Source organism: Dreissena polymorpha, chromosome 7, assembly GCF_020536995.1.
Source record: "Dreissena polymorpha isolate Duluth1 chromosome 7, UMN_Dpol_1.0, whole genome shotgun sequence".
Taxonomy (NCBI): Eukaryota; Metazoa; Mollusca; class Bivalvia; order Myida; family Dreissenidae; genus Dreissena; species Dreissena polymorpha.
In genome coordinates, this window is record NC_068361.1 from 43,558,687 (window position 1) to 43,583,519 (window position 24,833).

The 24,833-nt window shown below is 36.8% G+C and overlaps 1 protein-coding gene across 2 annotated transcripts in view; it reads right to left on the minus strand.

Moving 5' to 3' along the window:
• LOC127837461 (deleted in malignant brain tumors 1 protein-like) overlaps positions 1-24,833 on the minus strand; it is an 87,499-nt gene that overhangs the window by 16,777 nt on the left and 45,889 nt on the right. For both annotated transcript variants that reach the window (XM_052364589.1, XM_052364588.1), the window contains exons 25-38: positions 23,289-23,473; positions 21,240-21,396; positions 20,133-20,302; positions 17,887-18,043; positions 17,463-17,632; positions 16,827-16,980; positions 13,740-13,915; positions 12,305-12,455; positions 10,566-10,741; positions 8,547-8,751; positions 6,404-6,576; positions 5,171-5,407; positions 4,401-4,569; positions 2,216-2,343 (exon numbers count right to left, since the gene is read on the minus strand). In XM_052364589.1, coding sequence (XP_052220549.1) covers positions 2,216-2,343; positions 4,401-4,569; positions 5,171-5,407; positions 6,404-6,576; positions 8,547-8,751; positions 10,566-10,741; positions 12,305-12,455; positions 13,740-13,915; positions 16,827-16,980; positions 17,463-17,632; positions 17,887-18,043; positions 20,133-20,302; positions 21,240-21,396; positions 23,289-23,473 — 2,408 coding nt within the window. The remainder of the gene's footprint in view (positions 1-2,215; positions 2,344-4,400; positions 4,570-5,170; positions 5,408-6,403; positions 6,577-8,546; positions 8,752-10,565; positions 10,742-12,304; positions 12,456-13,739; positions 13,916-16,826; positions 16,981-17,462; positions 17,633-17,886; positions 18,044-20,132; positions 20,303-21,239; positions 21,397-23,288; positions 23,474-24,833) is intronic.

Below are 24,833 nucleotides of genomic sequence, written 5' to 3' on the forward strand. Positions count from 1 at the left end.
GTGGAGAGTATACTCTCAGATTTAATAGCGCACAGCTTCTAAAATATTCAGCTCATAACACTGTGGCGATTCCATGTCAGAAAAACAAACAATATCATCGAACAATTATTATACAGGCATTGATGGAGAGGGTTCGGAAGTGGGCCTTTGAAACAAAATAACTCATTATCATCCCTGATTTGTCCATAGTTACAAATAATAATTGACAATATGAATGTATAATGATTTTATAAATTGAATGAAAGAATTGCTGAGAATTATCAATGCACAAAATGAAGAGCTTGATCATCTCCTCAAGAAATATTTGTAACTTTTTATCAAAAGGTAAACAACTAATTGACAAATAGTTTTGAGGGATACAACTATTTGTTACAAAAAGCTTTTCTTAAAGCTAATTAACATGAAATCTTATCTGTTGTCCTGTACACTGTTCTTGTCTAGGAATGCTGAATTTGGAGTGATTTATTTGTTAATTTTATCATTTGCAATATAAAAGGTTTTTAGCACTATTGGTACCAAGCACATTTTTCAAAATGTCTGGCCACCACCTAGATTTAAAGAGAAAACTTGTCCTTTGAAAAAAAAAGTATCAAAAGAATTACAAAGACGTTTTTATTAAAAAAAATACTTCCAGGCCTTAGGAATATGAGGAATAGGAACAGGAATGGTTGACCCCTGACCATGAGTCATAACCTTCACCTCTGACAGACATCAGAGCTTCAGATAAGGGTTGTATTTTCGTAATTACGAATTATTTTCAAGTCCGTTACGTATTTATTTTAAAATTTTGTCGTACCATTAAGAATTACAAAATCAAGTTACGAATATTATTTTTACATTGGTTTGTACCGATTTTTATTGAGTTCTTTTCGTGTATTAAAGATCTTTTCGGCGCTTATATAGAATGGTTATCGGGTTTGTTTAACAAAGCGCATTTTTTCCAATAATAGCGGCGTGTCCAGTCTATCTGTCAAAAAACAATGGCGGCGCCCAGAGAGCGTCCTAAAAAACTGCAAAGCGTGCAAAAACACGCTTTTAACATATTGTACGCAAAGTGAGCCGAAATTGAATGTTAAGAAAGACATTATAGAAAAGATCTTATCCGATGTTGTATGCTCAGTTGCCGACACAGTCGGAAAAGCTAAAAAACGCGACACGACGGGTCCAAACTTAAACAAAAAAAACATTGAACGAGTGGAAGGGACAATTCCCGTGGCTAATCGTTGAAAAGATTGAAGGGGAGACCCGTTTTAATTGTATATTTATGTAAAAATTCATCGAAGGCATGCAATCTAAGTACAGTTTGGGCATATGAAGGTATTTGAAAAATAAAATTGTATAATACTGAATAGACACTGTTGAGCTCGTATAAATAAAGTTGCTAGTATGTTTATTTTGATTTTTTGCATGAAATAACTATTATTATTTATTTTTAGGTCATTTAAAAAAGTTAAGAATTATTTTCCAAAACTTAGTAGTAACGTTAAGAATAAAATTTCAGAGTTAAGAATTCTTTTTGAAAATCTGGTAGTAACGTTCAGAATTTCACAAAACCTTATCTGGAGCTCTGAGACATGGATTGGTGATGTAAGAACACCACATAATTATGGAACCAGAAAATAATAATTAATAAAATAAATAAAAAAAATACTCTTGGGTATTTATAACTAAATTATTATACTACCCACAAACACAAGTGCTGTAGGAGAGATGAATTTATTCCTTGCTGCAATATTCAGGGCTGACTTTCACAATGCTCCCCCTGAGGGATATCTCAATTTAAGTTTCACTATAAATCAATGTTTCTTAAGAAACTTAATGTTTTCTGCTTTAAAAAGGACAGAGTAGCTAGCAATAGTTACTTGTTCAAAAAAACTTTTATCGCAAAACAAACCAAACACTGATAGCCAAAAACTAGTTAATTTTCCTCAATTTTTTCTTAAAACGTTTTATAAATACCAGTAAAAGCCCTGAAAATAATATTATAATAGCAAGTAATTTAATTAAAACCTATTTATTTGAGCTCAATTGCATAGAAAGCCTAAGGCTTATTTGAAACGCTCTCGAGTCGGTCTCCTAGGACTAGAACCAGTACTTGGTATCTCTGGGGGAAATCTAATGCTCACTCAGTGCAGGTATCAAACCCATGACCTCCCAGTAGGCAGACACCATATCCACTACGCCATGGCGACCTATTAAAAGTAAATTATCCTACCTGTAGTATCGACTGCTATTGCATTAGGCCACTGGAGGTTGGAATTAATGATGGCTTGACGGTTTGATCCGTCGTAAGATGACGTCTCAATCTTAGGATGTCTGCCCCAGTCTGTCCAGTAGAGCTTACTGGAAAATATAGACAAACAAGACAGGATAAAATGTCATTACAAATGGTTGATGGTTAATATCCAGAGGTCTAAGTGGTGAAATGCATATGGGGTTTAACCCTACCCCACATAGACACATTTTTTTACGCATTTAAAGTCCCTTACAAAGTTACATTTAATTAAAAACCCTTCTTACTAAATACAAGTTTTAAAGGCTTTATTTCCAACCCTAAGTTACTGATGCAGCATAAAACCTCAACAGACTGCGAGTTACTCGCAGGCTGTTCTGGTTTTATGCTGGTTGCAAAAGCCATTTTCACTTTGACTATAGCCCATTTCACTACGGGTAGTCACGAATATTTACGCTTTCAGCCGATAAGATTCCGAACAGGTAACTGGCTGACCAATGAAATGCTGGAGTAAACATGTACAATTAATCTATTAATAGAAGCAATATTTGTAAATTCATGGTGGATATTTTACTGATAGAGAATACACCAAAGAAAATGCTGCACATGTGGCATGTGAAAAGTTGTAAGAATATGAGCGGTGGTGGAAACGATGTTAATAGAGAATATTATGTGAATTTCAGATAAAGATCAAGTTTATCATGCAAGGCTTAGCCTAGAACCGATGTACCAGCGCGAGGATTGCCGACATGGTTTGAGTTGAGCATGATAAACTTGATCTTTATCCAAAACTCACATAAATTTCTATTTATCCTATTATTTCCTCCTTATTTCCAGTAATAATTATCAAATATCGCATTTTTGGACGATTTTGAGTTTCCGTAGTTGACGAAAACAGATTCTCCAATTTTGGAAAAACCCAATTCTGATCTGAAAATAGCAATAGCATAAACCTCAAGTTTATACGATTATTGTGAACAGCTTGTATGAAACTTCTCTGATTGAACAAAAATCCGAATGTATGTTAAGAAAGTAAACTAATTATTGATGTTATATTAAATTTTCTAAGTGATTGCGGCAAACTACCGATTGAAAAGGCATTTTTATTTCAACAAAGGAAACTGTTGAAGCAGACAACATGCTGATTTAATGTAAACATAATACTCCAGAATTTGATTTGTTAGCGTGGTAAGCTGATAGAGAGCAGAATTCCGAGTTTCTGCGAATATTGCCCATCTTCTGGTGAATTGGGCTATTATGGGGGAAAGAGTTAACTGATAGGTAGGTTGCTTGTTTGATCATTTACCCAGCAGCATATCCACACAATCATTGTTGAAAAAGTGCTGGGTATATATATATACTAAAACCCATTCTCCAATTAAAAAAACACATAGTTACAACAGTTTTGTTATAGATTGCCGATTTCAATATTGTTGATTTTACCTATTTAAATTTTGGCATACTTTATGGGGAACGATTAATTTTGATATAAGCGTCATTTGCACCAAGCATATTTGCAAGCTGGCAGTTGTATTCTATTGTCTTCGAATGGGCTGATGAAAATATATATCGTCCCTGATTCTGAGAAGACGGGACTTAATACGTGTTGGCAAAGTGTCTTACCAGATTAGTATGTGCAGTAAGGGCTTTTTTCGTTAAAAGTAAGTCTCTTCTACACAAATTCCAGTCTAGGTGGAAAGTGTCATCCCTAATTAGCCTCTGCAGACTGCACAGGCTTTTCTGGGACTACACTTTATGCATATGCATTAAGCCCCATTTTCCCAGACCGAGGCTCAAATATCAGCCCCACTTCTAAACAGAACTCTGACGACCCTCAATAAGCCAGTGGCACAGTCTTAGCACCAGTCTGTCAGTTTCAAACAAATTGTGAAAAACTGCATTCTGTCCAGAAAACAAGCTCTAAAGGCCGCGGAAAAAATCAGGTTAAGGTACCAATTTGTAGTTAACTGGCCATTAAATTGTACTTTGTTCCAGTAATAATGACACAATAGCCAGACCTTTTGTAATGTGCTATTTTAGGGAAATTCATGGAGAATGATTGCATGACACATTTTCACGTTAAAATGTTTCAATAAAAACACGTAAGACAAATGATGGAAAAGAAAATAAATCTTAATGTATTATTATTATTATTAATGGCTCTTACGCTGCATTTGGATCTGCCACCACGGCTCTCGGCTGATCGAGGTCTGAGTTGATGATGACAGACTGGAAGGAACCGTCCATCGTCATGACAGCGATGATGTCGGTCCCGGTGTCAGAGTAGAAGATCAGTTGGGAAATACTGTCCACAGCGATGCCATCTGCTACTGAGTCTACAGAAACACCATCGGAAATATCTTAAAATTCGTAGATTTACTTTCTTTGTTAACCCTTTGCCTGCTGGGAAATTTGTCGTCTGCTAAAATGTTGTCTGATGAATTTCTAAAATTAGCATTTTCGTCGATTTTTTTTCAAATCAGAATAGCAAACAGTTTGGATCCTGATGAGACGCCAACTGGATCCAAACTGTTCGCAAAGGATTTTAAAATTCGGTTCCAGCACTGAAAGGGTTAAGTATTGGAAATACAAGCTAATATGATGGAAATCTTTCAAGTGATTATGATCTTTGTGATCCTTACATATCCAAACATGACCAATTTTATTTCATGATTCGTACAAATGTGACACATTGCATAACATTTTTAAGAAACATGCAATAGTTATAACTGTTAACTTTATATGGAATGCCTTCATTCTTGGCAAAAAATATATTAACAAAGAAACATTTTCTTGATTAAAAAAGGGAAAATAGTTATAATGTCTTCATAATACATAAATTAAAGATGGTATTTTATCAACCAAGAAGAAATCTATGAATATCAAAAAAAATGTTTGAACAAAAAATCTGGTTTTACACAATAAATGTGAATTTACTTGAAGGTAACACTCGGATGGTTTTTGAGCTGAGTCCATCCAGAGTAGCAGTGCGAATCATTTTTTTGCTGACGTCAGTCCAGTATAATCGTTCTCCGATGTAGTCGTAGTCGATAGCGATGGGATTCTCTTGACTTGGCAATGGTATCGCTATATAGCTCTTGGTCGTCATGTCCATTCTATATATGGATCTTTGAGTAGTGTCAGTAAACAGGAGGAATCTGTTGGGAATTGTGGCTGAAAAAATATCATACTTTAACAATAGACTATATCCAGTGGAATCGTTATCATATTTACCGTAATCACTCTAAGTTTTCAGACAATTAAAAATAATTATTTTTTTTGTGTCCGATAATTAAGATACAAAAAATATTCAAAAATTACAGGTGTCCAAAAATTTAGACACAAATAAAGGTGTCCCAAAATTATAATTATATTGAAATAAATGAAATCAATCAATGTTAAATAAATTTCTTGTGAAACTCTTCTCACTCGAAGTCTGTAGAATAGCGCGGTAAAATATACTGTCAAAAAATTGAGAGACATTAACTATGGATGAAAACCCGTATGTCCGAAAATTAAGAGTCACAAAAAATAATTAATTTTGCTACAAAAGAGGGTTTCCAAAAACTGCCATAGTCTTTAGAACCTTCATAAAATGTATTGACTCTTTGCACTTAAGATAGATTGATAAATCTACCATAAATGAAACGGCCATAGACTAACAACAATAAATTTCATGGTTTTAATAAATTAACTTGCCACTGATAAACTTTGTGGTGTAATAACCACAAAATTCCCTTTGGAAAGTTAAAGATAATTTTATCATAATCATATATCTATATTTAAAAAGAGCGTAATTTCTTTTGTTTTTTCATTTAAAACAAAATTTCCAATTCAATCATTATTCAATGGAAAACAGCTGACCGCGGTATCTTAAATACAAGTCAGCAGCTTTTAATAAAATAAAATCTTACAGTGATGAACCTATAGTAAAAGCTTCCCTGATCGTCTTAACCCTTTCAGTGCTTGAACCGAATTTTTGAAGGCCTTTGCAAACAGTTTGGATCCAGATGAGACGCCACAGAACGTGGCATCTAATCAGGATCAAAACTGTTTGCTATTCTGATAGAATTCCTTGAAAAAAATCGAAGAAAATGCTAATTGTAGAAATTCAGCAGACGACATTTTAGCAAACGACAAATTTCCCAGCATGCAAAGGGTTAAACTTACTTGAGAGGCAGGAGACCCCAGCATCCTCCTGGTGACCGCAGTTGTGCGCGCCCCATCCGTTGGACGTACACTGCTCCAGAGAACCCTCCGTGCCACGGCAGAACACATTGTCCAACCATATCTGACCAGTTCCCTGGCCGTAGTAGGCCGACCCCCTGGCTGCAGCTCCGTTACTGGGAAAGATATGAGAAACAAAATGAACCTCGTTATGGGAAAATGGGGCTTAATACATGTGGGAAGTGTTGTCCCAGATTAGCCTGTGCAGCATTCAACGGCTAAATCAGGGACAACATTTTCTGCATAAACAGTACTTCTGCTAAGTTACTTTCTGTAAACATAAAATACTATAAAAGTGGGAAAGTATTGTCTCTTATTCGCCTGTGCAAACTTACTTTGCCCAGGGCACAGCTCAAATATGTATTAATTTCAGTAGAATTTTGATTTTACTTTACGAGTGATCATTTATAATGAACATCAAAATCAACCATAAGACACTATGATATTTTCGAGCCAGATCTAACCGGTTCCCAAGCCATAGTAGGCCGACGCCCGAGCAAATAAGAAAAGTAATATTTATTTGTCAGTAAAATATCAATATGATCAAACCACAAGTGATCATTCATATAGAACATTCAAATCATACTTATGATACAAGAGTTTCTGGTTGTTATCTGCATCTTCGCAACTTGGGAAAACTCGATCTGATTTGTTGGGACCAACAATGCTGATCCCATTTATGTACCATTCGAAATACTGAAAGTTGTTACTGTATGTGATTTTATCAAGATTTAACTCAAGCTTTGTCACAGACGTGACGAATACCCCCACATGCCGCATTGACACAGAATATTTTGCATGTTCTCTTCACAAAAAACAGCAGACACCATGCTCAATGTTTAAAACGCACTAAGTGACCCCATGACCTAGTTTTTGACCCGACATGGTGCATGTTCCAACTTGACCTACACATCATCTAGATACAACTTCTGAACAAGTGTGGTGAAGATCCTATGAAAACTACCTGAATTAGAGAGCGGACACCATGCTGAATATGTTAAACGAACCCAGTGACCTAGTTTTTGATCTGGCATGGCCCATGTTCAAACTTGGCCTCAAGATCATCTAGATAAAACTTCTGGCCAAGTTTGGTGAAGATCAGATAAAAACTACTTGAATTAGACAGCAGACATTATGCTGAATGTTAAAAAATGCACTGAGTGACCATGTGACCTAGTTTTTGGCCAGCATGGCCCATGTTCAAACTTGGCGTAGAGATCATCTAGATAAAACTTCTGACCAAATTTGGTGAAGATATTGGATGAAAACTACTTGAATTAGAGAGTCAACAACATGCTGAATGTTGAAAGCGCAAAAAGTGACCCCGTGACACAGCTTTTGACCCCGCATGACCCATATTCACACTTGACCCAGACATCATCTAGATACAACTTCTGACCAAGTTTGGTGAAGATCGGATGAAAACTACTTGAATAAGAGAGCGGACACTATGCTCAATGTTAAAAACGCACTAAGTGACACCGTGACCTAGTTTTTGACCTGTCATGACCCATGTTCGAACTTGGCCTAGACATCAGCTAGATACAACTTCTGACCAAGTTTGGTGTGCTCTGATGAAAACTATTTGAATTAGAGAGCAGACACCATGCTCAATGTGTAAAACGCACTAAGTGACCCCGTGACCTAGTTTTTGACCCGGCATGACCCATATTCAGACTTGACCTTGACATCATCTAGATACATCATTTGACCATGTTTGGTGAAGATTGGATGAAAACAACTTGAATTAGAGAGCGGACACTTAATAAGGACCGACGGACAGACCGACAGACCAACAGACAGACAGACAAGCTCACTCCTATATACCCCCCTAAACTTCGTTTATGGTGGTATAATTAATGGATCAGCTAAGTACTCCCAAGACCGAAAAATCTTATACACAAGTAATAACACACATTTTAATTGAACAATATAAACAGACACACGAGGCTGTGATACTTTGAACTCCCAAAGCTCCTAAGGAATATCTTACCTGAAATTGTATGTGGGCTAGTGCAATACATTTGAATTCACTTAACCATTCTGAATCAATACAACAATTACACACTCAACTCTGCATACTTACCCTGTATAACCCAGCATTCTGCAGACAACAGAGGCGTCAGAGGAGTTCCAATTATCGTCGCAGACTGTGCCCCACTGATTGAATGCATACACTTCCACGCGGCCCTCAAACGCGCTGTTACCGGCGACCAGTCTGATGGACGTGGAGCCTGGCAACGGTGTTGACATTGGTACCCGCACGGTTGTCGACGTGCCCGCCAGTGGTGCTTGAAGGAGGCAATGGATTCAAGCATGCTATCTTTTACTTATGCATCTTTTTTGACAAGTAATAGGTAAATATTCAGCAATTTGTGAATCAGATATATTTACAAACCTTCCCATACATAAATATGCACATTGTACTGTAATTTAAATATTTTGTAAAATATATGTCAGAAAGAAAAGTGATGAAAAAAAAGAGAACAAGAGCACCGCATAACAGGTGCCATGATCGGCTGCAAAAGCTTGTCAGAATTTATTTATTTTTTTAGAGGTCACAGTGACCTTGACCTTTAACCGAAAATTGGTGTGGCGTGTAGAACTCATCAAGGTGCATCCACATATGAAGTTTCAAAGTTGACGGTGGAAGCACTTTGATTTAAGAGCCAATGTTAAGGTTTTAGCACGATGCCGGTGGAGGACACGACACGACGAGCTGGCTATGACAATAGCTCTGGTTTTCTCCGAAAACAGCCTCGCTAAAAATCAGGACAACATAATAACCCACAGGACAGAGAGAACCATTTATGTAGCATACATGTAGTCATGTTATCACACCACTAATCGTACAGGATTATCTGCATAAGTTAAATTCTACCGTGATTCTTGTGAACTCTATTAGCATACTTTGCAGTTTAAATTATGTCCAATATTCATTCTTGGTTTCATGTGTGCAAGTGTTTCATAACAGTGATTACTTGGGCTATTTCACAGTAAAAAAATTTAATTACGAGATTCGAATATTTCTTCGTCATAACATTACTTTTAAGTTTCAAGAATAAAAGTAAATATCAGTGTATTCATTGCAAGAAATATCAGCAATTGACCGCAGTGTTAAAGACTGAGACACAAGCAACGACAGACCTACTTAAATAGCAGAAAAAAAATCAATAGCAACAACAAACATCAAAAACAGACATATTTATTGAGCAATAGACATCAATATAATGTATCAAGAACAGACACACTAGAAGAGCATACAATACCAATATAAGGACAGAAATCAAGGACTGACACACTAGAAGAGCATACAATACCAATATAAGGACAAAAATCAAGGACTGACATACTAGAAGAGCATACAACACCAATATAAGGACAGAAATCAAGGACCGACATACTAGAAGAGCATACAACACCAATATAAGCACAGATATCAAGGACTGACGTCAAGGACAGACACATTCTAGAACAGCACAAGACATATACAAATGTATTAAGGACAGATGTCAAGGAAAGACAATAAGAACAGACATACTTGTTGAGCAGAGGAAACCATTATAGGGACAAACATCAAGGACAGACATACTTATTGAGGAGAGGAAACCATTATTAGGACAAATATCAAGGACAGACATACTTGATGAGCAGAAGAAACTATTATAAGGACAAACATCAAGGACAGACATACTTGATGAGCAGAGGAAACCATTATAAGGACAAACATCAAGGACAGACATACTTGATGAGCAAAAGAAACCATTAAAAGGACAAACATCAAGCACAGACATACTTGATGAGCAGAGGAAACCATTATAAGGACAAACATCAAGGACAGACATGCTTGATGAGCAGAAGAAACAAACAGCAACAACAAACCGGTATATCAAGGACTGACATATAGATTAGCAGAAAACATCAACTTCAACCACAGACAACATGAACACACATACTTGATGAGCAGAAGACACCAATATAATGTATCAACAACAGACATACTAGAAGAGCATACAACACCAATATCATGACAGACATCAAGGACCGACATACTTAATGAGCAGAAAAAATCAACATCAAAGAGAGTCAACATGAACACACATACTTGATGAGCAGAAGACACCAATATCCTCTAGATGGCCGCAGTTGTTAGTTCCCCATGGATTATGCTGGCAGTTGCCGATGTTTGATTCCGTGCCTAGGCAGACCACATTGTCCAACCAAATCTTGCTGGGAGGTGCAGGGTACCCAGTGAGACGGGTCAGCATTTGAGCTCCAGCACTGAAAAATGGGCCATGGAGAAAACACAGTGTCTTGTAAAAAGAATAGGAACAAGAGCACCACATAACGGGTGCCAATGCTCGGCTGCGGGTGCAGTTTTTAATAAATGAGAGCTTGTCAGATTTTATTTTTATTTTTTGAGGTGTAACGTGTATTACTCATCAAGTTGCATCTACATATGAAGTTTCAAAGTTGTAGGTGGAAGCACGGAAGCACTTTAATTTTAGAGCACTATGTGCAAGTTTTAGCGGGATGCCGGCGTGCGGCAGACAACACCACAAGCTGGCTATGACAATACCTCGGGTTTTCTCCGAAAACGCCGAGCTAAAAATGACTCAAGAAACATTTTCAAAAGAGTTTTGTCTGCTGATATTTGTTTAACTAATGGTTAGTAAGTCTTTATTTATATTGAGTTATTTACAAGTACCTGACCAACTGTTTTATTTTAACAATATATTTATTACACTGCAAGTAAAAACATACAACTCAGGAAGTTTGTTTTGAATCATATTAAATAAAAATAAATATAAAGTAAAGACAAGACTATTGCCAAGCAATATATGTCCCCTACTAACTTCACCATTGTCAGAAATATATGTATATATATTTTTAATATTTGTTGCCATAGCAACAAGAATGTAGGAAAAAAATGAAATGACGTGCATAATGTCCTTATTGCCATCTATCCATGTATCAAGTTTCATGAAAAAATATTAAGAACTTTTAAATTTATTGCAGGATCCAGAAAAGTGTGACAGACTCACAGATTGACGGACTACTGACACACAGAGAGCAAACTATAAGTCCCCTCCGGTGAAACCAGTAGGGGACAGAAAGCTTACGTGCCTTGCACTCTGCAATTCTTCTCGTTGTTCTCTACAATCTCAGTACTTATGGGGTAATGACAATCACAAAACAATAAAATATTACCCAAATACTGCTTAAAAATTACTGAAGACTTATGGTGTTGTACTCCACCCCATTTCTTAAGGTTATCCATCATTATATGAAGTTTCTTTTGAAAATAAGTTAATGTGTGAAAAGAAACAGCATTTCAAAATGCACATAATATCATGCCTTTTTTCATGCTATTCAGGGGCTACCCTTTTTCTATTTTTAGTCGCAGTAACCTTTACCTTGACCCATGCAAGCCTGGTATTATATATCAAAAGTGTTATCACAATTGGTCAATGCAAACTTAAGTCATTGACCAGATATTTTGTTGAAAATCCTAATTAAAACCAAGAGATGTTTGTCAGAAACACAATGCCCCCCCCCCCCCCTCTGCGCTGCTTTGAAGCCATATATATGACCTTTGACCTTCAAGGATGACCTTGACCTTTCATCACTCAAAATGTGCAGCTCCATACACATACATGCCAAACATCAAGTTTCTATCTGAAGCGACATAGAAGTTATGAGCATTTTTTCAAACCTACATGCAAAACCTAAAAGGAAAGTGTGACGGAATGACAGACAGTCAAACAGACGGACGGTCCGATCACTATATGCCCTCCTTAGGGGGCATAAAAACTTAACAGTAAGCAAAACTACAGTACGTACGTTGGATAGTTCAACATTTGGCACACGACAGTAGCTGCCTGGTTTGTGAAATAGTCATCGCAGACTGTGCCCCAAGTTCCGTTGTAAAATACTTCCACTCTGCCAGAGTACTGGGTGGAACCACCAACCAGTCGGATACTTGTAGAGGTACCTATCCAAGCATCAGCAAAATTAATAGTTTTGAATATGTACATTTGGCCAGGTTTAATTTATTATGTTCACTTGATGTTAAATGAAAGAGATTCAAAGTGTCATAATTTAACATATTCACTTCATGTAACTGCATAAGTTTAAGTGTCATTCTAAAGACAAACTTTTTGGGCCATTTTGAATGTTATCGAGACAAAATGTAAAATGCTTTCTCTCATTTTTTACATGATACATATATATAGTTTCATGAAAATTTAACAAATAATGCACTGATAGAAGCAGTTTGCTTGACAAAATGGTCAGCCAAATAAAATCCAAGATAGCACTTCAAAAACTTTGAATGTTGGCACAGGAAATATAATGTCAGAAGTCTGCATTGTGTAAACTACCTTCAATTTCATGGAATGGTTGAGACTGGCAGCCTTCTTTAATGTGATAAATGCAAACAATAATTTAAAGAAAACAAACTTTTGTTTTGACAATAAATATTTTAGAGGTACACACAAAACATGTGAGTTAGGATTGCATTAGATATAACATTCATTATAAACAAGAGCTGTGTTTGTCAGAAACACAATGACCCCTACTGCACCTTTTTTACCTTTGACCTTGAAGGATGACCTTGAACTTTCACCTTTCAAAATGTGCAGCTCCATGAGATACATATGCATGCCAATTATCAAGTTGCTATTTTCAATATTCCAAAAGTTATGACCAAACTTTAACCAAGGTTCAAGTTTTGGGACAGAAACATACAGTAATATTTGACATTTGACCTTGAAGGATGACCGTGACCTTGACTTTTCACCACTCAAATGTGAAGCTCCATGAGATACACATGCATGCCAAATATGAAGATGCTGTCTTCAATATTGCCAGTTATCAAACTTTAACCAAGGTCAAAGTTTTGGGACAGAATGACAGACAGACAGGCCAAAAACAATGTACCCCCTCTTTTTCTAAGAATGGGGCATAAAAAAGCACAAATTAAGAGTAAAAAAAGTGCATAAAATTTAAATGCTCATGTATATATGATCAAGTTGAAGGTTTCGATACTACACCACATGTTTCAATAATATGTACCTGGCTTATGGTGACAATATAACATGTTTAATATATAATATAAGTCACTTAACTATGTCCTTTTCTTTTGTCAAAAAAATTAACATGAAAAAGGCTGCACACTATGTATTATAATATCTGGTAATATCAGAACTGAAGGATAATGCTATTTCATGTCTAACAGTGTTTATAATAACCCAGTTAGCTCTCTATTTCTGCTTACCTGAATTAGAGCAAATGACGCCGACATCCTCACTGTGGGCACAGTTGTTCTGGTACCAGGGTTTAGCATCACACTGAAGTAGGTTGGTCTCCGCTCCAAGACAGTGAAGGTCGTCCAGGAGTATCGGTCCTGCACCCTGACCAAACTGTCCTGTGGCCGCCACCTGGGCTCTGTCTCTATGAACATTACGACAAGCAATTAATTTAGAACAAACTCTATGTGTCAAACATAGCAAAGTGTGGAGTGCAAACTTTAATTTTCTAGTAGATGTAAGGGATGAGAATAAAAACATTATAATAATACAGCTAGATGCTGCAGATACAAGAAGACTCTTGGTGTCCTGTAAACTTAACTTGTAGATGATTTAACTCGTTAAAATGAATGAATATCCTCATTCATGTTTTCTTAAAATTCAATATATAATATACATGGATAGAATGAACATATTTCAAATCAATGTATCGTTTCAAGCATTTTATACCTTCCAAAAATATATCCTCCGGTTACCACGTTTCGAGGGGTTAAGGAAAGGAGTACAAGAATTTCTAAATTAATGCAAACAATTCAGCAATAAACAATTTAACTTCAAAGATTATTTTCATTCCCATTAAAGCCATAAAAAAAATTGTTTATTAACAGCGTGTTTAACCACGTAAATATAATGGAACACACCAGCAAAAACACCACTATGCGTGTGTTTCCCTCGTATCACGACGTAACACAGAAAAGGGAGAATACTCAATTGCAATAGGCATTAGCTCAACAAAACTTCATTTTGTTATCAACTGAACATATTTTATTCAACTTTAAATGGTTATTCAACTTTTGTATTACTTCTACTGACAATTTAACAAGTTTCTTTTGTATCGGTCATTCTTCTTTTGAGCAACGAAGCCACTTAAAAGTGCTCAAGAATTTCATGAACACAATAATTTGCCTTTTTTTTTCAAATAAATTTTGGCATATATTTTCAATAGGGACGGAGTTATTCCGACTGAACGTGTGTTTATAGTCTGATGTGATGTATACGCTCAGATTTTATGCTAGATCTATAATTTTTCATACAACATTTTTTTAGAAATGGGTGAAAGTGAATGTTGTTAATTATTCAAAGAATAAAAGTGTTGTGTTTACACAAGCGCAGTCATCTAAGTGCATCTCTTGGCAGCTTATGTGGATCTTTAATGAAGAGGAAGAATATAATGTATGGAATATGGATTTAAATTTTTAACACATGTAGTTGAAGTAAGATTTTGAAATGCAATAATACCTTCTTTTACCTCATTTAAATGCTTTATTTGTATTAATATTCAATCTAGGTAATGTTAGTAAAACCAAAATACTCGGAGCGCATGCATGTGACGTAAGCCTCTTTTTTTTATTACTAATCAAAATTAGTAATACCAGGAGCCGCTTGATATGACGGAATCATACAATATTTTTATTGATTAAAGACCAGATATATAAAATTATGAATAATGCCCAAACAACTATTAAGCCCAAGTCTCACTATTGCCGGTAGAGACCCGGTCCATCCCGGTTTGCTAATGCCAGTCGATCGGCAAGAACCGCGATGATGCATAGAAGTTGTTTTAATGCGGTCACACTATTTCTGTTGCCGCCCCGGTTGGAGCCAGTCAACAACCTGGAAGAGGCCCGGTCAACCCCGGACTAGCTACAGCTTATTACAGTGAAGCTCCTGCAGAGCCAAGGCAACACCCTGGTTTAACCCCAGTCGTCGCCAGTATTTCCCAGGCAGAGACCCGGTGAATGCCTGTGGCGTCCCGACAGAGCGCCGGTTTACCGATGCACCGTAGCTATACCAGGACTCTGCCGGCATTCACCGGGGCTCAACTGGGGCACCACCTGCAACAACCGGGGCATTGCCATAGCTCTTCCAGGGTCTTATGGGTCCTGGTGGAGCTAAGGTGCCATCCCGATGCAGTCCCGGTTGATCCTGGTGCCGCGCTGGTCGTTGCCGGTCCTTTCCGGTGACTCCTGGTTCATCCCAAAGGTATTAAACATTTGAATACTTTCCCGGTTGTTCCCAGTCATCCCAGGTTCATCCCAGTTGTCCCCCCGGTTCATCCCAGTAGAGCCCAGATCACGCACCGGGGCTCCACCGGCATCATAGTGAAACTGGGCCTTTATATCCAATGTATAAATATTAAAAGCCCATAAAAACTCAAAATCAACGAATATTTTGTACAATATTTCATAGCATAAAGTTAACACATAAAACATCAATGTTCCAAGATAGCAATAGCAAAAATTTAAACACAACAATTAAGTCTGGTAACCTAGATTTAACGCGGTACAAAATGCTTGTTTTTATTTTTGTTTGTAACAATATATTCCATGTCAATATCCGGCTTCAATATCCGAGTGAACGCAAGATTGGCTTCGCGGGCAGCTTCGGAAGCACAACGTTGTTCTTCTGACGAGGCTCGAAGCCGTCTCACATTCGCTCGAAAATGTTTCGATACTGTGGCAGGAAATAAACATGGAATATATTGTCGCACGAAAAATAAAAAACGAGCATCTGTTGTATCTCGTTTAATCTATGTTACAAGACCACATCTAGCGTTGACATTTTAACTATTGCTGTAAGGAACATTGATTTTGTATGGGTTATCTTAATTTTATGAAATATGTTGCAAAACTAGAGCTTTGTCACAGACCTGACTTATACTACCACATGCGGCATTGACATAGAATATTTTGCAACAGTTGTCATCACAAAAAACAGCGGACACCATGCTCAATGTTTAAAACGCACTAAGTGACCCCGTGACCTAGTTTTTGACCCAGACATGACCCATATTAGAACTTAACCTAGACATCATCTAGATACAAAATCTGACCAAGTTTGGTAAAGATCGGATGAAAACAACTTGAATTAGAGAGCGGAAAATTAATACAAACCAACCGACAGACAAGCTCTCTCCTATATACCCCCCTATACTTCGTTTGTGGGGGTATAATAATCGTTGATTTTGAGTATTAATGTTGGTTTAAGTTGTTGACCATTTTTTCAATCAACTATAGAAATACAAAATGCATGCATGCTCACAGGCATAAGCATACCTAGAGAAGCCCAACTGGCTACACACCACTCCAGCAGCGTTCGCATCAAAGCTATCATCACACACTGTGCCCCAGGTGTTGTTGTAGAACAACTCAACCCTACCTTGGTTAGGCGACACACCACCATTAGCAAGTCTCACCTGAACAGTTGGAGCTGTAACATGAGTAAAAGGTTTGATAGTAAAACTGATGTACCTCATATAGAAATATTAAGAACATACACCAGTTTTACACCCAATACTGGAAACACCAGTTTTACACTCAATACTGGAAACAAATAAGATTCCAATTATTTGAAAGTGCTTTATTTTAATTCACTACAATCTTTGTTACTAAACATTTTTTTACGTTTTTTATACACCCATGCAAACACTATTAATTTAATATTTACTATAAACATCAACATGTTAAACCTTTTATTGACAGCTCATTAAATAATTATCATATTTTGGTAAAAAAATATTACAACACATTTTTAGTTTTAATTTAATCCCAAGAGAAATTTGGAAGTAGTGGGCTCCACAAACTTATAACATTTAACCAAGACATACACACTGACCCCTCCCCTCCCCCAACTTTTAGCCTCTACCCTTGGATGGGGGTGAGAAACAGTTCCATTCTACACCAGTTACTCACCATTGCATACGACCCCAACATCCTCATTGTGACCACAGTTGTTGATGCTCCAAGCATTCGCTGTACAAGAATCCACAGAGACCTCATCGCCACGGCAACTCACATCATCCAACCAGATCTGACCTGATCCAGGGCCAAAGAATGCCTCCTTTCTCAGGGCTACATTTGTCCTGTGAAGAAATTATGAAAACTGTTAAAAGTAAATAGAAAAAAACAACAACCAAGAAATAGCACATTGCGATTGTGAAAATTGTTATGCTATGGTTCAGAACCCTTCATATAAAAGATTGTATGGCAAATTAACAATGGCACAACTTTTTAGAAGAAGCATAATTAAATTGCATAAACCTACATTTTTAGTTGTACTCATTTAATATAGCGTCAAAATCTCATGGGAACTAAATGTGCAGAAATTGGTCATTACGTTTGAAAACCCAGTTGCCTGCAGATGACAACGGCGAAGTTTCGGTCCACGTTATCGTCACAAATTGTTCCCCAAGTGCCATTGTAGAATATTTCAACTCGTCCCTCTGATATTGTTGTACCATTGCGAAGACGTACTGGGCTTATTGTGACCGACCCTGCAATAAAATAGGCAAACATCTTGTAAGCTAAGCCAACTAAAATTCCTTGCAGTTGGAGACTTTTTATTTCACCATAAAACGGCAACTTGTTTTGTATAGACAATGAACGAAAATAAAAGTAGGTAATTGTTCAAAAAACCTGGTGAAGCCTCTCTAAATTTCAAAGGGCCATAACTCTGTAAAAAATCATCTGACAGAACTGGCTGATAATATGCAGATCTCCTCTTGGTAGTGAAGCTTCCCACAAAGTTTCATTGAATTCCGGTCATTAGTTGCTGAGAAATAGCCCGGACAAAAATTGTGCACAAACAGATGGACACACGGACGGACAGACGAAGCGGCGACTATATGCTCCCCCCCAAAAATTTTAGGGGAGCATAAAAAGGCACATGGCTTCAAACGCAATCTAGTGCACTTTAAAAAAGCAAATAATTCCTGCATTCTGCTGCGCAGTTAAACAAAATTAGTAAGAGATAAACACGTACATGCGTATATCTTATGTTTAAGTTAACCAAATCTTCATGTTTTATGAATTTGGCATTTAACTTGCATTTATAAGCACAATATTTTCAATGCATTAAAAATGCATATGACATCACATTAATTATTCACTCAATTTTTACAAAAAAAAGTCTTATCCTTTTTTTTTAGTCTTTATGTCACAGAAAAGCAGATGTCTATGTTAAATAGTTCTAATATAATACAAATTATATATTAAAAATTTGTATAATAATCCAACCAACTGAACGAACTGGTGCAGTTGACTACATCAATCTTTTCTTTCTGTGATTAATAATGAACGTGATCAATCCAAATAAAAATCAGCAACATTTTATAAATTAACCCATTTATGCCTAGCGTCTAGAAAAACAGCCTTGGCAAACAGCGTAGACCCAAATGAGACGCTGCATGATGTGGCGTCTCGTCAAGGTCAACGCTGTTTGCTTAAAGGAATTTCTGTAAAAAAAATCTAAATATAAAAATAAATATACTAGACAGCCCTAATTTTGGAAATAAATTGATTCAATTTAGAAGGATGCGAGAGTCCACTAGGCATAAATGGGTTAAAAAAACATTAAAAAAGATTGGTCCTTCCATCTAGTTCCAGGTCCACTACTCCCACATGGCAAAATCTTTACATTTTATGGAAAACACAGCTGGAATGCACATAAACTGACCAAACATCTGAAAGATAGACTACAAGATACCCTTCCCTGAAATGGTATACAAATGTATGAACAAGTTGCTACAACTATTTGGGCTTTCGCATTAGCGCAGTGGCTGGTACACACGCTTCTCAACAAGGCGACTCATGTTCAATGCCCGTTCCTGGAAGAATGTGAGTTTTGTTCACGGTCACCATACCAGATAGGGAATGTTTCCTACAGGTACGACGGCTTCCCCCCACCACAAAAGACTGCACCGAAATTGAAAATCTTCATGTTCCAGCTAGAAATAGCTTGAAAATTTAGAAACAATTCACATTTTTTCCTAACATTTCTGAAACTAGTAAGTTGATTAGGTAGGAATGCTGCAGCACACACAAGGATCACACATTATGCAGCCTCAGGCGCTGAAGGACATCATAAATTTAACAAGACTATTGCCAAGCAATAAAAGTCCCCTACCGGTGAAATTCAACCATTTTTTCAGCAATATTTATAGTCTATTTGTTGCCATAGCAACTAGAATTCTTTACGTAAAAACAAAATGAAATAATGTGCATAATCTCCATATTGCCAGCAGTCCATGTTTCAAGTTTCATGAAAAAATATGAAGAACTTTTAAAGTTATCGCAGGATCCACCATTTTCAGCAATATTTCTAATCTATTTGTTGCCATAGCAACCAGAAGTCTTGACGTAGGAACAAAATGAAATGATGTGCATAATCTCCATATTGCCATCTGTCCATGTTTCAAGTTTCATGAAAAAATATTAAGAACTTTTAAAGTCATCGCAGGATCCAGAAAAGTGTGACATACTGACTGACTGACAGACGCACAGAGCGCAAACCATAAGTACCCTCCGGTTTCACCGGTAGGGGACTAAATATACACACACACACTCTTGCACCAATTTAAATACCTCCGCACACCACTCCTGCATCTTCCGTGTGGCCGCAGTTGTTTGTCCCCCAGTCACGATGTCCACATAATGCCAAGGATGTCTCGTTACCAATGCAATTAACATCATCCAACCAGATGGTCCCATTTCCAGGTCTAAAAAATCCCCCACTTCTAGCTCTGGCATTGGTGCTGAAATGAAAACCTGATTTTAGAAGACAATAAATAAATAAACAACCATTTTCATAAGACAATTAAATAATTTAAAACAAATTTAAAAAAGACAAAGAACTAGGATAAAACAGTTCATATAAGACAATTTACAAAGGATAACAGTTTTGGAAGACAAACAGTTTAAAATTACAATCAATTAATATAGAACTACGAAAAAACAGCTCTTTGAAGAACATAAAAAAGATAAAACAGTTTTTGGAAGACAAGCAACCAAGATAAAACCGTTTCAATAAATTAACATAAAACAGTTTTTAGAATACTATGAACTTTCAAATCTCACACATTATGTTGTGAAAATCAGATACCTTCAAACACCTCACAGACTTGCATGCACAAGGCTACTTCAGTTATCGTATTGAGTGTAAACAGAAACCAGACTTCTATCTGGATATTCCAAAGTTATATCCCAATACTATCAAGATATCAATAAAAATTGACATTAGCCATTGAGATGTTGAGACATAATTTTTAAATTACGTTCATATCATGACTTATTTTGTATTTTCTTAGTGCAACAACTGATAAGTTCTTAATTGTAATTATAACAATTGATTGTTTCTCAAAGACATCTTGCCAATCAAATTATTCAAATTTTCAAGAAAGTCGTCAGCAAAGTAGCCTTTTTGCAATCTTTTCTTATGCAACAGCGAGTGTTGCCTCTCGAGAAAATTTTAGTTGCCATGGTGAAGTGGACATGGTGTCCGCCTAGCAACTTGGAGGTCATGGTTTTGATCCCTGCTGTATAATCATTCTTGAGATCACCCCCACAGACACCAAGTACTAGTTCTACCCAGAAAATAAACTGAAAAGCCTGTGAATGACCCTGAAGCTTTTGATGCATTGATTGAGCTAAAATAAATTACTTTTAACTAAGAAGATCATCAGTTTAACTCACCCTGATAGCCCAACCATTGAGCAGACGACCTGAGCAGCATTGTTGTTAAAGTTATCGTCACAGACTGTACCCCATGTGCCGTTGTACAGGATCTCTACACGCCCTTCCCGTGAATTTGTTCCGCCAACCAGTCTCACTTGTAACTGGGTCACCAGGCCTGAACCACCAAATTAATAGTACAATTTAACCTAGTTTTGGGAAAACTGGTTTAAATGCATGTGCGTAGAATGCCATTCAAGATTAGCCTGTGCAGTCCACATAGGCTTATCAGGGACAACACTTTTAGCCTAAAATGGATTTTGTTTAGAAAAGACTTCCTTTATAGAAAGCATTCCACAAAATTGGACAGTCTTCTCCCTGATTAGCCTGTTCGGATTGCACAGACTAATCTATTATCACACAATACAAAAAAATTAAGCCAAATTTTAACAGAATGAGGCGTTATTAATACGCAACACTAATCTAGCTGAATTGCTGTTTGCAACAAGTCGAGTCTGACTGATGTATGTTTTTCTCCTTTTTCAGAAGTTTAAACATTCTCACTGCCACCAGTTCAATTAATTGTGGGCCTCCTTCATTGGTCGTTGCCATGCTTCTTCAACATTCTTGAGAAGATTATACAATCATGCTGATCAAGTTAAGCCTAAAACAGGTTGGCTGAGCCATGTCTGTTCTCACTTGAGTCATAGCCATTATTTTGCTGCATCGGCAGTCTATTGATGCAAACCATTACTTTCCCTGTTTCCCCTGTAATCACAAGGATGTTGAAAGCCTTCACAGCGACTATCCAGCTAATCCTCAGCATTCAACTTCAATAGGCAGGTTAAATGTCTTCTATGTCTTCAATCCTCCTGAATGGCATTCGTCCGTATAGGACTGGGCTGGTATTCATAAAGCTTCTAAGGGTAAACTTAAGAAAATTCCTTAAATAATTAAAAAGTCTTTTGCTCTTTCATTTTGGTGTCTTTGTTCATTTGATTGGTTTATTTAAGCAAATTTTGCATTGAAGAACAGTATTTTGGCATTACAAAACTGAAATCATTAGAATTTCAATAGACAATTTAATTTTAAAATTTTCCCTTGAATCCAGCTTATGTAAAGATTCGCCTTAGGAGTTTATGAATACCAGCCCTGGTATTTTGCCTATTTCCTTCAGTGCGCTATCTCCATTTTTCCGGCATGTAACAAATTGATGGCATCACAAATCAGTTAGAAAGTGATGGAAAAATCACTGCTTTAACAGGGCTTTTGTTTTCTTTTTGTAACAGCCATGATAAAACGTCATCACATCTGAAACATTGTCTCAAATTAGTCTACTGGCTCTCCTTTGATTGATCCTGCCCCAGTTTTTCATTGCTTTACCATGAATATGTATCTCCAAATCTTAAAAAAATACGCTATTTTACCAACAACACCCATTCCCACCCCACCCCAAAAATGGGGCTAAGGGCTCTATCTCCAAGAAGTAGAATTATTCCAGCTTTCCCAACCTGACCTATAAATGAGCTGTGTTCTGGGAAGATTAGGGCCCGTATTCACCAAACAATTCTTAGACTTAAGTCTAAGAATAAAGAAAATTCTTTAAATTAGAATATTCAAGAATGTCTTTAATTTTGAGTCAAACTCTGCAGTAAACATCTCTATCTATATTATTCTTCATATAGAACATTTTGTTAATGACATAATCACCAGTGGAGGCCTGTATATATTCAAACACTGAACACATTTTTCTTGGTTCTAAGTCTATTCTTTATTCTTAAGTCTAAGAATCGGTTGGTGAATACGGGCCCGGGATGTATTTATGGGCATAAAGGGTTTACCCAAACTAGCCTGTGCAGTACTTATAGGCTACTCAGGGACCACACTTTCCACCAGGTCTGGAATATTGTTCAGAACAGACTTCCTTGAAGCAAAATTTCAATAAAAGCCTAAAGTGTCATCCCTTATACACCGATGAGGACTGCACAGGCTTATCTGAGACAACACTTTACATACATGCATTTAGCCCCATTTTCCAAGAGCAAGGCTAAAAAGTAAGAGATCACTCACCACCTGAATGTCCGCCTGTACATCTCACGCCAGCGTCCTCCCCGTGCACACAGTTGGTCAACAGGATTGGGTTGGACGCACACTGTCCCAGGTTGGACTCTGTCCCCGTGCAGTTGACCTGGTCTAGAATAATGGAGCCCACGCCTTGGCCGTACCTGGCATTTCCGAAAGCAAGGGCTCCATCACTGAAAGATTTAAGATGTGGACCAATGAACCATCTTGAATGATGGAAACTGAAATTGTCTAGGCATTTCAATATCAGACACTAACTTGTAATGCTTGATTTATGAAGCAAATCTGAATGATTATTTTAAACTAAACTGTTGCTTTTCCTCTCTTTATTCACCTAACTACTCGTCTAATTGTTTACTACAAGTAAACAATATTTGTACTGCAGATGATGTGTCCTGAAAACCAAATTGAGTAGGTTTACATCATTTGTTTGAAGATCAAATATAATTTAAAATTTAGGTCATATTTGGCAAAAAAAATTCTGTCAGATTTATAACGGCATTTATTAAAAAACATAAAAGATAGGTTTCACTACATATGTGAAGAAGGAAAGGGTAAACATGAAATATGTTCCTACTTGGCACATCGTTTTTCTCTGTGAAAAACTAACAGTAATATATATAGAGCAACAACAACGAACATGATTTTAGATAAGACCTCACCTAAACATATTACTATGGCCTAACCAACAAACATTGTATTACCGTTGCCTAAGCTTAAATATCTTATTACTGTCGTGACCAAAGCAACAAACATTATATTACTATGACCTCAGGAAAAACATAATATTACTATGGTCTAGGCAACAGATATATTACTATGGCCTTAGCAACAAACATTATATTTCTATGGCCTTAGCTTAGCAACAAACATATATTACTACTGCCTAAGCACAAAATATCTAATTACTGTGACCAAAGCAACAAACATTATATTACTATTGCCTCAGGAAAAACATAATATTACTATGGTCTAGGCAACAGATATTATATATTTATGGCCTTCGCAACAAACATTATATTACTAAGTGCTAAGCAAAAACATTATGTAACCATGGCCTTAACAACACGAATCATATTAATATGGCCTGATTTGATTAAGTTTCAAATATTACATTTTTATCGCCTGAGCAAGAAACATTATTTTTGCTATGGTTTAAGCAACAAATATAACATTACCAATGCCCTAAGCAACAAACATAAATACTATATATACGGCCTCAGCAACATAAATGATTTAACCACGACCTAAGCGACCAACCTTATTTTCTGAGCCTCGTTCTGACAAAACTGGGCTTAATGCATGTGCGTTAAGTGTTGTCCCAGATTACACTGTGCAGTTCGCACATGCGGAAAGGCGTAAAGTGTTGTCCTATATTAGCCTGAGTAGTTCACATAGGCTTATCAGTGACAAAACTGACCACAAGTCACAGCCTTTCCGCATGTGTTGACTGCAAAGGCTAATCAAGGACAACATTTTCCGCCTTTCCGCATGTGCAGACTGCACAGTGTAATCTGGGACAACACTTAACGC